The sequence below is a fragment of the Carassius carassius genome, chromosome 35 (genome assembly GCF_963082965.1).
Source record: "Carassius carassius chromosome 35, fCarCar2.1, whole genome shotgun sequence".
Classification (NCBI taxonomy): domain Eukaryota; kingdom Metazoa; phylum Chordata; class Actinopteri; order Cypriniformes; family Cyprinidae; genus Carassius; species Carassius carassius.
In genome coordinates, this window is record NC_081789.1 from 21,854,255 (window position 1) to 21,869,844 (window position 15,590).

Here is a 15,590-nt window from a genome sequence, read left to right on the forward strand (position 1 = left end):
GTGACATACTACAGCTGTGCTACATTATTCCAAATGTCCCTTTTAAAATGCTTTCAGAACATTTGCATCCTTGTGATAAAACAAGTGTTGGCAGAGTTGCCTGTAGCGAGTGTCAGATAAATGAAACAGATGATTTGCCAGTCATGTGGAAAAAATTGGTGATGTCTTCTCTGTGTGTTCTACAGAGGGCCGAGTGTATGCCGTTGTCTAAATCTGTGTGTGAACACTTTCCCCTTCTGTGCTTATGAATAAATTCATAGAGACTGTATGAGATAAGAGAATCAACAGATGTGTGAGTACAGCAGACAGCTGTGGACAAATCACACGACATGAGCTCTGATACATGTCTGACAGTGAACTAAACTGTCTAAAACCGAATAAACACTGCACTTTATAAGAGAAGGGTCAAGCGCACATGATCCCTTTCCATGCACAAAAAAAACACACAACATTTATTTGACAAAAGACACAATAGTGCTTACTTCAGCTTTTCAAAAAGCTTCTAAGAAACACATTTGATTTAACATTGTCTTTTTCTAAAAGCATACTAAGTTAAATGGGGAGGTGTAACATCTAAAATGAGTGACAGTATACTCACATGATTGATTGTAATATTTGCGGAGTTTATCATTTGCATGTTAACACAGCACGAGTTGCACTTTATGGTGCAGCAAGCACTTAAAAAAGTATCATATCAACATAACTTTTTTTTCAGAAAGGTTTAATAAAAAATAATAAAAAGATTTTTTTTTATTAAATTAATTAATTAAATAATTAATAATACACATACACATTTGTGTGTACTGCGTATATTTATTATATATATATATAAATAAAAACACATGCATGTATATATTTAAGAAAAATATATATTCAATATATTTATATATTATATAAACTATAATAATATACAGTACATATATGAATGTATATACATATATTTTTTCATTTATCATTTATATAGGTATACATAATAAATAAACAGAACACATACATATATTATATATATACTGTATATATATATATATATATATACTTAAATATTTTCATATATTATATACATATTATTATAATACTGTTTTTGTGGACAGCTACAAAATATGACATAGTATTAAATCTAGATTTATTCTGTCTTTTTCCATTTTGTTTGGCAAGAGTTAAAAGCCGTTACAGTAAAGCTGATGGCTTGCTGTTTACTTGTTTGCTTCCCATGGGAGGAATATTACAGGATCTCTCACAGCATCATTTACTGTCTACCGCTCACATTTCACAGCAGGTGAGAGAGGACTGACAGGTCGCTGAGTTTGCATTAGGACACCCTTTGGGGTTTAGGGGCTCTTGACTGTATTGATCAGTATCAGGCCTGGGGCAAACATCTGCCTGGGTCAATACGCTGACTAATACACAATTCAAAGTTAAAAAACAGACAAATTTGAATTTTAAACACATATGACTGCATGCAATCAGTCCAACAGGCATGTAACTAATTTGAAGATGTAATACATCCAGAAAATCACGCTACACCCTCACAGAGGGCGGCCATTTCCCCTGCTGTCTTCCACTGATCTTTAATTAAACATACCGAAAAGTGGATTAAATTACCAGCAGGATGAGACACAGACACTGAGACTTTATTACAGCAGACAGGCAACAAAGAGCTCAGCATCTCTGAACATAATCAACTGAGACACAACACCTTAAAAAACACAGCCAGCTCAAAGGCTAATGTCAGGAAACTTAAACACAACCACATCTGTGACTGATGCGACACCATAAACTCTGAAAGATGACTGTGGCACATGAACAATTCAAATTATGCCAGCTGTAGTGTGCTTGCAAACAGAACAAGTAAATATGTCAGTGGATTATAGGATAGGTATAAAGTGAATGTGTTTCAAACCAGAGAGTTAAAAGTGAAATTTCATCTTACCTTTCCGAAATCTCGAACGTCAAACAAATCGAAAGCCTCAAACAGCTCGCTCTTCTTCATGCCGAATATCTCTGAGCAGGCGTGCAAAAATGTCCTGATGTTCTTCAAGCAGAGAAACTAAACAGAAATAAAAGGCATATTTGATATTAAAGAATAATATTTAATATGTTTTATTATATTAATATTAATAAGTATCATTAGTGTTCACAGCACTTGATGATTTATTTAAAAAATAATTATAAACTTAATCTAACAAAAATATTATTGTGATCTATACACATATTTACATGCTCGTTTAAGGTTCACACATAGTCATTTACAGTACATGCTCATGAAAAATATTTATATATATATATATATATATATATATATATATATATATATATATATATATATATATAACAGAAAATAATGTAAAAAAAAATTTTTATTTTTTACAACACCAAATGTCATGATTAGATAAAGTCATACAGTATATCCCCTTTACAATATATTATACAAAGACATTCATTACATGAAAACTGGATTCTTCCCCATCTTAGAAATTATTTCAACGATAAAACATAATAATATGTCTTTAAATAAAATAAGGAAGAGAAAGGGACATCACTTGAGGTTTGAGAAGCCACGTTTGCAAGTTAGCAAAACTTCTACATTCTTTGAAAAACTCATTAGCATATAGTCTAATACTGATTGCATAATGAAATATAATCATATAATACTACATAATATATGACCTATTCTTTTTTAAACATTCCTAAATTCAATTAAACATGAAGGCATATGGGAACTATACCTAAAAAATCATATTGAAAATGCAGACAAGCTTGCATTATACTTTCAGCGAATCTTGACTAATGAATTTACCAAAGAGCAAAAGATTGGCACACATCCAAACGCATTCATTTGTGGAGTGAAATGAGACGAGTCTCCAACACGAGCTGTCGTATTAAACAGACACCTGTGTTGACTCATGACCGCAGCTCTGTTACAAAACAGATACTTTATCAGAACTCTAGATCCAGAATCTCATCAGCAGAGCTTGCTGTTCAACCACAAAACTCCACGGTAACTGCAAGCTACCAAAAAAAACATAATATAACCAAATGATTCTAAAGATTTGAGTCCTTGTGGTTATTTGAGTGAAAGTCAGTAATAGTCAGTAATAGCAGTGAAATTAAAGCAGTACTGTTTTGCATTACGCTTGCAATATTGTTGTCAGTATTGCTTAAAATATGGTCAAATTAAACCAACCAAAAGAAAACAGACACAGACCACATCAGCTAACTTCAATCAATATTATATAAAGAGTTCATTTGCAAGAACAGATAACTCTGTTTTTAACCATTTTCAAAAATCATGTTTTTTCATTGTGCATTCCAATTAATATTGGATAGTTAAAAAATACAGCAAACAAAATAAAAACATAATAACATAATAAAAAACATGATTTTGAGTGAGTTATCTGTTAAACTCTTCATATATATATAGTGGAGTGAAATGAGACGAGTATTAATCAATTAAAAAATATTAATAAATTAATATTTTACAATTAATAACAATAATTCAAAAACTTTCATGTAATTAGAAATCATATAAAAATCATTAACAAGAACATTAATCATTTCAATAAAATAAACATAATTATTCATTTTGTTTGTAAAATGTATATTTCTATTCTGTATTGTTAATAAATCAACACACGAATCAGTCCAATAGTTAGTAGCCTGCACTTAAATTACTGGAAATGAATCTTGCACATTTCCGATAAAAGAAGAAAAAAATGACCGTTTGGTAAAGTTATGATCTGTAATTTCCTTTTCCAGTATGTGCAAAATGCCAAAGTGACAACAGACACAGGAAATTAGCATCAACAGTGCAGCGATGTGTTCACACAACAACCCAGAAAACAACGATCTGAATCTGTCCTGTTATGGTCCACAGATCAGCACCTTTGCCCTCTCGCCGGGCACGCTCACAAGAATGTGTCTGTTTCTACCAGTTCTATTCTGACCCTCCATCTGTCGGTGGCCGTACGTCTCCTGTCAAGCTCTTGAAAAAGTCTTGCTGCAATGCCATGTTTCTATCTTAAGCATCAAGAGGAAGTGAATTATATCAAGAGTCTCTGTTTTATGCGGCAGCTGCACCTGTGATTTCTTGAAACAGAAAGTGCTTGTGTTATAATGTGAAACTGTAACCTCCGTGAACCCTCAATCTGAAATCAGACTCGTCCTCTGGCATACTGATGTGTAGAAAACATCAGCCTGGCAAATTCATAAAGACAGCTTTTTTCTCACAAACAAACTAATAAGTCTTATCTGTGAGAAGCCTGCAGATCAAAAGCGCCACACGCACCGCCGCTCGGTTCCCATTCCCTCTCTACAAATGACTCCACCAGAGGCCTAGGGCCGCACTTATGCACAGATAAGACGAGCAAATGTTTAGCGAGCAACTGTTTTCAACACATTATCGGAAAGGCACATCTCGCGGTTGCCCTGGAGTCTTTAGGAGTCCTGCAGGCTTCAGAGGAAGCTAGACAGAAACAGAGAGGAAGACGAGGAGAGGCGAATGTTTAGCACATGATCTGTCTGTAGATACTTTCAGTGCTGTTTTGTGCATCACAGCCGCTTCAGACCCAGTGGGTTTTATTGGAGAGAAGCCCTGCCCAACCAAACACGGCTTTGGAGGAAAACTGCTATTCCATTCACTACTGCACAGCTGGATCTCTGCAGGAGACTCACAAATGTATTTTCCTACTTCTCCTGAAGGGCGTACTGAGACTAAGCAGGAACATAGTAATACTGAATGTATAGCATTTTTATTCATAATAAATAGCATGTGTGAAACAGATAGCGAGATACTGATTCTGGTTTAAAGGGGACATGCCATAAAAAATGTATGGATTTATTTCTTGCTGTTTTGAGATATAAGAGTGTCATACTATGTAGATTACGTTTGGGAATTGAGAACCGGTTCTTATTTTGCATTATTATACTGCATGAGTATCAGCTTTCAAGTGCATGTCATATTGTTTTCAGCAAAACGAACTCCTGCCTAATAAAACTCCAAATATTAAAAAAACATTTAAGAAAAAAGAACTCAAAGACGGACATTGCTAGATGCAATATGAACACATTTAATCTTTTGTATATGTTTTTGAATATAATATACAGTGTATATATATATATATATATATATATATATATATATATATATATATATATATATATATATATATATATATATATATATATATACACATATGATATTTTTCATTTATTGCATCAAGCAAGAATAACATTGAACAACATTTTTTATAAAATAAAATACATTTATAAAAAATGATAATAAAATTTAATAAAAATAAATTAAAAAATAATATATAATAAATAAAAAAAAATAATTTACTATGATTTTTTTTCATAATATATATATATAAATATATATATATAGAGAGAGAGAGAGAGCGAGAGAGAGAGAGAGAGAGTTTCCTAAATATTCTATTATTTCTTCCTTAAAATTACTAGAATTACTAGTATCTATCTATCTATGACTGAATCATTCATATTGAATCATGCGCATAGATTCATTCAGACCATTTATGTACACTAAGCTAAAAAAAAAAAAGAAAACCCAGGTTGATCAGAAATCTTGAGAGTATTATCACAGCATAACCATTGTATTTCATTTTCAGCAAGTAGGCCCAAACTTGAAAGACTGAATTACACTGGAAGCTTCCGAATAAAAAGAGGTTTGCTAATCATAATAGATGTCTTCAAAGTACAGTACAGTAGCTTAAAGACTCTGTTTAAGTATCAGAAAGAGAATGTTACTACAGCACATTACAACTTTTTCAGTGCAAGAAACCTGGACTTGTAATAAAAAGCTATACAAAGAGTATATGGCTACTTTAAAGTCCAAATGATTCATTTAAATTGAGTCTGAGTCCTGATATAACAGCAGTGGTTCCAAAAGTACCAAAAACCTCATTCAGAAGAAATAGGAAGTCAGAGGTGTTGTAAATCGATGGATTGATAAATCGCTTTACGTCCTGTGTATAGAGCACCAGCCATGAGCCATGTGCAGCTTTTACACTTGGTTTAACAGAGCAGACAGCTAAACAAGCTGACAATGTGCTGGATGAAGCATGGATCTGCAAAGATGCTTTATTAAAACTGCGTGCATGAGAGCACAGTGGGTAGAGGGTGACCAAGAGCATCAACTCGACAGTCAGCAGGGCATGCTAGCTCTTAAGCATTCCCCATAAAATATGCTTTGTTCAATGCATTTATGAGCTAGATTTTATCTGACATCTGTTATATATGTTGCGATGGTTTTATGAATTGTAAATGTAGTCCGTAAATGCTCTCCAAAGCCACTTTAAACAGTCCGATGAAATCTCCATGTAGTGCTATCAATGCTAACAACAATAGTGTGGTGTGGTGCAGTGGTAGTGAGTTTATGCACCATTTAGACTTTAATCTAAATCAATTTATGTATTTGGAAACAAAACAGAACTGATGGGTAATTTAAATTCTAATGTATTCTAATGTATAAAGTATTTTAAATATAAAATCTATTTTTTTTAAAACCTGGACATATAGTTAGGATGGATGAATGGAACAAACGAACAACCGATAGATAGATAGATAGATAGATAGATAGATAGATAGATAGATAGATAGATAGATAGATAGATAGATAGATAGATAGATAGATAGATAGATAGACAGACAGACAGACAGACAGACAGACAGACAGACAGACAGACAGGCAGATAGATATTCTATATTCTCTATATTATACATGACCAGTCATGCTTAACACTGTCTCACAGCAGTTTGGTGATGAACAAAGCAATATTTTTGAACCCCAAAGAAATCAATGTTGACCTTGGATACATGCATTCTATTGATTTTCTTAGCATATTTCCGATGCAACAACTGATTTTTCTTATTAAGGATGGATGCTCATAGCATCACACTGTGTAAAATGGACAGGAGGGGCAGAGGATAAACACTGGCTGGTGGCTAAATTGTCATCACTAGCAGAACTGTGGTGAATTGACCTTCACAGGGCACTGCACACGGGTTACTGCACACCACACTGGGAGAAATGAACCGTCAGAACAATGTGAGAGGGGTCTGATGGTCAGACTCAGTATCAAACAGAATGTGCTACTACAAACATGCGGCTATGTGTTTGGAGTAGCATACTATCATACCATTCATGTTCTGCTGCATTGCATTTATACTCTATGCAGATATTCTGTATCCATAGAAAGGCAACTAATAAAAAATAATGTGCAGTATATAACAGATTACAGTACAAGGTCTCTCACAATGCATCATAATCATGATCCTTCCATTCTGGAGAAACAAATAGTCCAAAAGCAATAACAACTGTATTTTGTATTCATATAAAATTGGTTGAAAACTACAGTTCAAAATTGTCATCCATGACAATCCATGTGATGTGTCTGAATGCACTTTAACAGCCCTCAGATCATCAGTTCTTTTATTTTATCTCAGGAGCTTCACTTTACAGATGCATCAGCACTTTCAAATGCAATTTGATATTAGTGCTTCACTGGCATCCTGGTGAAATTCTACCAGTGCCACCACATTTTTACAGCTACCATTTATGGGCTATTTTTATCCCAACTGAGACAAGATAATGCTCATTTCATTGTGCGCTGTAATGTCATTGCTCCAGTGAAGGGCTAAAGTAAAGGCTGCTGCACTGCTGCAGGTTGTGTGCATGCATTTACGAAAGCACCACTGATTGATCGTCATCTACGTGTCATCAAAAAGCCCATTTTGCCATGTGAGCACAGAGAAGGATATCACTGTTTTTATTGGCCACTTAAAAGGATGCACAATTGGATGCTACAATTAAATCTCATCATCAATGACCGTCTCTGTTCAGTTTAATGTCATCAGTGCAGACGGTAAATGCTTTTACAATGATCAGAATACAATTCAAATCTCATAAGAGGGGCTGAGTAGGTTTTCAAAACATAATAATCATGGATTTTCTGCAACAAAAGAGCTCTGCCTTAATTTACAAATCCTAATGCATGTGTGTATCCCTTGGTGACCGGCATAATTAGCACATTAATGTGCAAAAATCCATCTGTGCAGTTCAAAAGATGAACTGTAAATGTGTGCTTCACACTGTCTTTAGAGAGTATCTTTATTCCTCCTGATTCCCAACCATCTACAGTAGAGCCTGTTACCTTGGTGACAGAAGGAAAGGTCAGTCTCAAAGAGATGCACAGAGAGAGAGAGAGAGAGAGAGAGATTTGGCTGGACTTATTAGACATTGTAAAGATTAGTGCATCCTGAAAATATGCATTAATATGCATGACATGCTGTTTTTGCATAGGCCTCAGATAGCGCGCTTATGTGCTTACCAGTACATAACCACTCAGAACACCAGACACTACCTAAAAAATGCCATAAAAGGCAGCAACAAACAATTAGGGCTGCATGATTTGGGGAAATTATGTGGTTTTAAATCATGTTTTTGTTGGTAAAAAAAAAAAATCAAGTATTTGTAAAATAAATAAAATAATAATAGTGTATTTTTACAGTGCAATTGTGCAATACCAATGTTTTTATTTTCATATCATAAAAATCAAGTTTTCCGTCTGGTGAGAGGGAACCATTTTCAGCTTGTTTATAAGCACAAATGATTATTATAAGCTAAAATAACTGCACATGCATGAGATGAGTTTGTGTGGAGCAACATTTACTGTGAACCAAGCACTTTGAAAGACTGAAAACACTAGAGCATGAGCTGCTCATGTGTAAAAGCTTACAGTGCTGCGCTTCCCTATGAAACATGCAGTGCATATATTTATGTATCGCAGCCGTAATTTGATACTCACACTGAAAAATATCGCAGTTTTGGTTTTATTTTGATTAATCGTGCAGTTCACTGACACATCTGAAAGAGCAGAAAGGCCTTGATAACTATGCTAACATCAACAACTTTTGTATTGAACAACCGCACTCATATTTCCTTCACAAAATGCAAATGTCTAGTTATTCCTCTTGTACACTACATCAAATCAGTGTATTTCTGCAAACCAGTGCAACCAGTCCCTGTCTGAAATGTACAAATCCACAATCTGACACAGAGAATTATGAAAACAACCTTGGAGCTCCACCATAACTAAAACGAATGGGTGTTTCAAATGTTCAAACACAGACATATGCTGCTGTGACCAGTCTCTGACCTCCCAAAAGGAGCTTTTAACAGATTGTCTATGTAATATACAGTATACGTGTATTATTCAAAGACATTCTCTACAGACACTGCATAAAAAATTCAAGTATACACTTGAAAAACAGCCCAGGATCTGTCATGCACATTTTTGTAAATCACATAGTATCAGACAGGAGCTTGTTACTCATGGTTCCACTGAAAAAAGAGACAGATCTGAGCCCCTCGAGGTTCTGATGTTTCACCACGGCACAGTCCAGGGTCTTTAGAGGATGTTTAGTTTCATTTCCTTCCTCCATCCCATTTCCTCATTTTCCCAGGGGGCGTTATTTCTCGGAAACTATCTGCCCAAAGAGTGGGCGTCAGCATTTGTGCTTCCCCCTCCAACCTAATGATGAGACAGTGACTGGCATTACAATGATAGTGTGAAATAACCGCTCACCGGTTATTTTGCATCAAACCAGATACACACAACTGGGTAAAAATGAGAGGGCTCAAGTGCATTATATGCATTTTGTAGATAACTTCACTGTTTGATAATGAAACCGTGCATACGTAATTCTAACTGATCTAAATAAAGTTTTGAAGCCCTACCAAACACCTGTTGCCATTTCCTTCCACTCTTCTCAAAAGCACATGCTTTAAACGGAAGAAACCCATAAACCAACCAAGTCTGATTGATGCAGTGCGTGAGAAAGATGCTTGCCTTTGTGGCTTCCTCAAACTTGCACTTCCACGTTTCATGTTTCAAACCTGCCCAGAAGCTTCTGTGTTCTAAACCTGTACTTAAGTAGTCCTAAGAGAATGCACTAACTGCTGTTTGCATTTTCTATGCTGATTTTGAAATAAAAAAAATTCAGACTTGGATATACTTAGAAATATAATTTAAAATATAATTATAGATTCTATAGGTCTTTAATGTATCTTCATAAAAAAAAAATGTACAGACCCCAAACTTTATCATTATATATATATATATATATATATATAGAGAGAGAGAGAGAGAGAGAGAGAGAGAGAGAGAGAGAGAGAGAGAAACAAAAATGCATTCTTTGATGACTAGAAAGTTATGAAGAACATTGTTTATTTCAAATATTTTTAAAACAATTTAAATGCCTTTATGTCTCTTCAATGCATTATTGATAAATAAAAGTATTATTTCGTATTATTTCTTATTATATATATAGTATATATATAAAAGCATATTTTTATTAATATGTTTATATAGAAAATATTTGTATGTATATTAATTAATTTATATTATTTAATTCTTAATTGAATGAATAGAAATTGAGAACATAATTTATTTAAAATATATATATTTTTAAATAAAATATATATAAATATATCTTTTATATATATTTGCCTGTCGCAAACATCAAAGCATTACTGATATTTCAGGGGGCGAATTCAGCATTATATTTTAATTACACAGCTATTGTAGGGTGAAGGGAACCCCAAAGGGCCCATTGGGCCCCTGGAGGTGCCCTGATGAGGTTTTTAGTTTGCTCTCTTCTCTGCTTTTGTCTGAGCTGTTGCCCCTGGGATGCCCGTGTCTGTGTCCCATGTGCTGTAATGAGTCTTTGATAAAATAGCTTCCAAAAAGGTCATGAATAATTCAAGGATTCAGATGATGCCCTTAGAGATGGAAATTTCACCTCTGTGCTCAAAACACTGGTTTACACAGACCATTTGCTCATTTTCTGTTCCCTTTTTTTTTTCTTGCGTATGTAAATTCTCAATGGGTAAAACTGCTTCGTGAATGGAGATGCATCTACGTCAGAGCAGATGAAAATCAAAAACGCAAAAAGAAACTATGATATAACAAACCATATGAAAACAAAGAAGCATATCTGATGTAATCAGAAGCAAGACGATGCTTCAAAGCCAAAAGGATGTATGATGTAATTCTGATCATATACAGCAACCTTCAACAGAAAATGTCAGTGAACCAAACAAAACCTTTATTTTAAAAACTAAAAGCTGACCCTTTTGACTTATTGTAAATGTTTCTTGGAATCAGCACACTGTGACTACACCACATTGACAAATATAATGCAAAGGTCTATTCTCATCAAAAGGTGCACGCGTGCCTATCTAGACACTAGTGTGCATCCGTTTCCTTAAAAATAAAGGTCAATATTGTGAATACTGTATCTGTCAGTCCTATGAAGCATCATTGTGTTGACAGCAGCTTTCCGCTCATGTGAGAGGGATGTGTAATCAAGTCCAGACTTGGAGCAGATGGTGTTTGACAACCCAGAATGAGAGATATATATCAAAGGCCGTGTTTTCAATAAAGCAGCTTCCCACAGACAACTAAACCCGCTCTCACCTGACAGAATACAACGAACGAGACCAGACTTAAAAAGCTTTCGTCTGACCCTGATCCAGAGCGCTGTAGATTTGTGGTTTTGACCAAATTATGTATAAAAAAAGCACTTTGTGCTCTTGGGTTTAAACTCTTGGACTCATTTAACATATGTTTTCTCTCATAGACAGTTATATATACTATGTACAGTAGGAAGTGAAGAATTCTCTTTAAAGGTGCACTCACTCATTTTTTGGATGTGTGTTTAGCCAGTTCTTATTTGCGCCATATAGTGGTTTTAGAATTGATACTTTTATTTTAATGTTTTGAAAAACATCTTGTGCACTGACTGAAAGGACTAAATAAAATAAACATATCATTATTGTCATTAACTCAACTGAATGACCCAGCAGTTAACAGGGAATATTCCCATTGTAGAGAACATTTTTCACAATGTTTTCAAAATATTTTTCTAGAATTCTTAATCATCTTTCTGTTTCTTTTCATTGTTATGTATAAAAGGTTTAAAACAACAAACAAACAAAAAATGTCTGAGTGCATCTTTAAACATCTCTCTTGATATTGTTACACAGCAGTGCTCATATTAACCGAGAGGGGGCAGAATTCAGCAGACGCAAATAACGGTACTGGCATATCTGGCAGAATATAAACTTTCTGTTGCAAAACAAATATTGTATATATAAGTAGGTACACAGCAGTAAATCCACCTTTATCATACACATAACAACATGTGTTTCTAAAAATGCTTTTAATCCTCAATTATTGAGTTTAACTACTAGTGTTACTGGAAACAGAACTTCTTGCCTTCGCGTAGGCTATCTCTTACCTGTGACATCTGAGGTCTCAGGTTGATCTCCCTCAGGTTGATGGACTGGGGTCTCAGGTTGTTGAGGAGCTGGCACAGGAGGACCCCATCCCGCAGGGTCTGCGCCAGGTCGAACACCTGAGCGGACTCCCATGTCACCCGATGGTTCGGTGGCAGCACCCTGCAATTGATCAGCCATAACGCACATTGTCTCCAATGCTCCATCCTGTCCAGCGGTGCAAGGTTAAAGATTTAACACCAATCCAAAACCAAAGCGCAAGTGGCGTCTCCTCGTCCGATGCGCATAGCAGAATCCCAGGAGATGTAAGGATTGGATGGTGTTTCCAGGGTTGGAGCACCCGCGGAGACACACTCGCTTTCAACTCTTATTTTCACTCTCCCCTCCCCGCGCCCTCCTCTCTCTCTCTCTCTCTCTCTCTCTCTCTCTCTCTCTCTCTCTCTCTCTCTCTCTTCCTGCTTCAGATGTTCCGTATATTGCGCTGCAGTGAGTCTGACACCCGGAACACCCGGAGGACAAAGCCAATAGCCTATACTGTTTAGTAGCCGCTATATGTCTACCCTACGTTTTAAACGTTTGAAACTATTTCAGTAACCACAGAAATTCGATTTACAAGTTTGCTAACAACGCTTGCGCGCAGAAGTCGCTTTCGCCTGACGAAGTAGCCATAGCAACACAAGTCCTGTCATTATTTACCAAATCATTTACATATGTGAGCCTGGACCACAAAACCAGTCACAAGATTTATACATCATCTGAAAGCTGAATAAACATGATGTATGATTTGTTTAGAACTGTATTTGGCTGAGATGCATGGGAGGGTACAAAAAAAATCGCTTTTAAAGTTGCCCAAATGAGGTTGTTAGCAATGCATATTGCTAATCAAAAAGTGCATTTTGATATATATATATATATATATATATATATATATATATATATATATATATATATATATATATATATATATATATATATATGGTAGGAACTTTACAGAATATCATCATACATGATACTAATATTTTATTAAAATTACAAGCTTAACCTGTTAAAGTTATTCTCTGACCTCAGCTAACATTCACAACTCACAATGGACCGTTTTATTAGTAAAATATTTTATTTAACTAATGTTAGTACTGTTAATTGTTCGCTAATGCAATACTTTTTTTTTCTTGTAAAGTGTTAGTTCTATAAAACGTTTTCGGACGAAATGACTCAAAAATATAGCATATGTCACTTACTTTATAATTTATCCAACTGAGGACATTCAATGGTAGGATTATATAGATTATTGTCACTTAGACAATTGTCACTTGGCGCCGGTACAGGATGGCTGCCTCCGTGACGTGCTCTGCATATTTTTTTTGTTTTTTTGTTAGTTTGTCCTGTCTTTAGTTATATTCCTGCAATCAGTTGCACCAGGGATGAACTGCTGAACATTCGGCAGAACGCACCACAAGATGTTTTTCCGGATTTCAATTATTCAGACGTTTTACTGAATATTGTTATCGGAGGAGCAGCGGCGCTGATCAAACGCTTCAGGACGCGCAGGCGGGGAAAACGAGCTGGCGCGCTCGTCAGACTCAGGAAGCGCGGATTTCGAACGCCGTTGCCTAGCATCCATCTGGCAAATCTACGCTCTCTACCCAACAAAACGGACGAACTCCTTCTGCTTTCTCGGACAAATAAGGATTTCACACACTCTGCTGCTCTGTGTTTCACGGAAACCTGGCTGAATGACGCCATACCGGACAGCGCGCTCCATCTGCCGGGCTTTCAGCTGTTTAGAGCGGATCGCGACGCAGAATCAACGGGGAAATCGCGCGACGGTGGTGTACAGATGTAACTGTGTTAAAGAAGATGTGTTGTCCTGATCTAGAAATGCAGTTTGTCAACTGCAAGCCGTTCTATTCGCCGCGGGAGTTTCACTCGCTCATTCTGGTTAGTGTTTACATTCCTCCGCAAGCGCAAGTAAGTCTGGCTTTACAGAAAACTCGCTGAGCAGATCACAGAGACAGAACAACAACACCCGGACTCTGTTTTAATCATTCTCGGGGACTTTAATAAAGCCAATCTCTCCCGTGAACTGCCAAAATACAGACAGCATGTTACCTGTCCCACCAGAGACAGTAATATACCGGATCACTGTTACACCACAATAAAGGATGCATATCACTCTGTTCCACGAGCAGCTTTGGGACGCTCTGATCACCTTCTGGTTCATCTTATACCGACCTACAGGCAAAAACTAAAATCAGCTAAACCTGTATTAAGGACTGTAAAAAGATGGACTAATGAAGCAGAGCAGGATTTACAATCTTGTTTTGACCTCACTGATTGGAGTGTTTTTGAAGCTGCTGCCACCGATCTGGACGAACTCACAGAGACCGTAACATCATATATCAGTTTCTGTGAGGATATGTGTATTCCTACCAAGACTCAACTAAATTACAACAATGACAAACCGTGGTTCACTGCAAAACTCAGACAGCTTCGTCAGGCCAAAGAAGATGCTTACAGGAAGGGGGACAATGTCTTGTATAAACAGGCTAAATACACACTGGAAAAGGAGATCAGAGTGGCAAAGTGGAATTATTCTGATGTAACCCTGTAGAAATCATTATTATTAGTAAAGTTATATAAGTTGGAATAAATAATTTCATAGTTTAATAAATAGAATTTGAGGTTAAAAAAGTTAAGAATCATTGACCAGCAAAGAAGTTGTGATTTTGCTCAATAAGAAAAACTGCATATTGTGTTATGTTCATGTTTTACATTTAAAAGGTTAAATATTTTTTGGTTAATAATCTTTGTGAAGATGCTTTAATGATGTTGGTAAGAATAGAAAGAAAGAATTACAGAAATGTTTTGTGAATTTATTTTATTTCTGAAAGTTTTGTAATGAGCCAATCACAGTTGAGGTAAAAGTACAAGGAAGGAAGAGGATCGCAAGATGCGTGAGATAGAAGTGTGTTTACTGATAAGAGAAATGTGTTTAATGTTAATATAGCTAATGCACCCGTTTTAGTGAAAGTGTTCAACAAGGACTCTTATATTCACTTTAATGGTGATAATTCTGTCAGTGTGAGTGGCATACTTCGCACACGAAGACTGAAATCAGTGCTTAGTGTTTTGCATGGACTTTGCTAACAAGTTAGCGGCTAGCGATCTCGAGTAGTTAAAGCCTGTGTGGAACTGTGAGAGTGACGATGATCAAAGACACTGATGGAGCCGGATAGCGTTACCGAGTGGTGGACTTTGCCCGTATCGTCGAACA

General features: G+C 35.8%; 1 protein-coding gene across 1 annotated transcript in view; it reads right to left on the reverse strand.

Moving 5' to 3' along the window:
• LOC132115643 (guanine nucleotide exchange factor VAV3-like) overlaps nucleotides 1-12,679 on the reverse strand; it is a 61,543-nt gene extending 48,864 nt beyond the window's left edge. Inside the window, exons 1-2 of the mRNA XM_059524054.1 lie at nucleotides 12,319-12,679; nucleotides 1,931-2,047 (exon numbers count right to left, since the gene is read on the reverse strand). Of these exons, the coding sequence (XP_059380037.1) occupies nucleotides 1,931-2,047; nucleotides 12,319-12,522 (321 nt within the window). The 5' untranslated portion in view covers nucleotides 12,523-12,679. The remainder of the gene's footprint in view (nucleotides 1-1,930; nucleotides 2,048-12,318) is intronic.
• Between the last annotated feature and the right edge of the window lie 2,911 nt (nucleotides 12,680-15,590).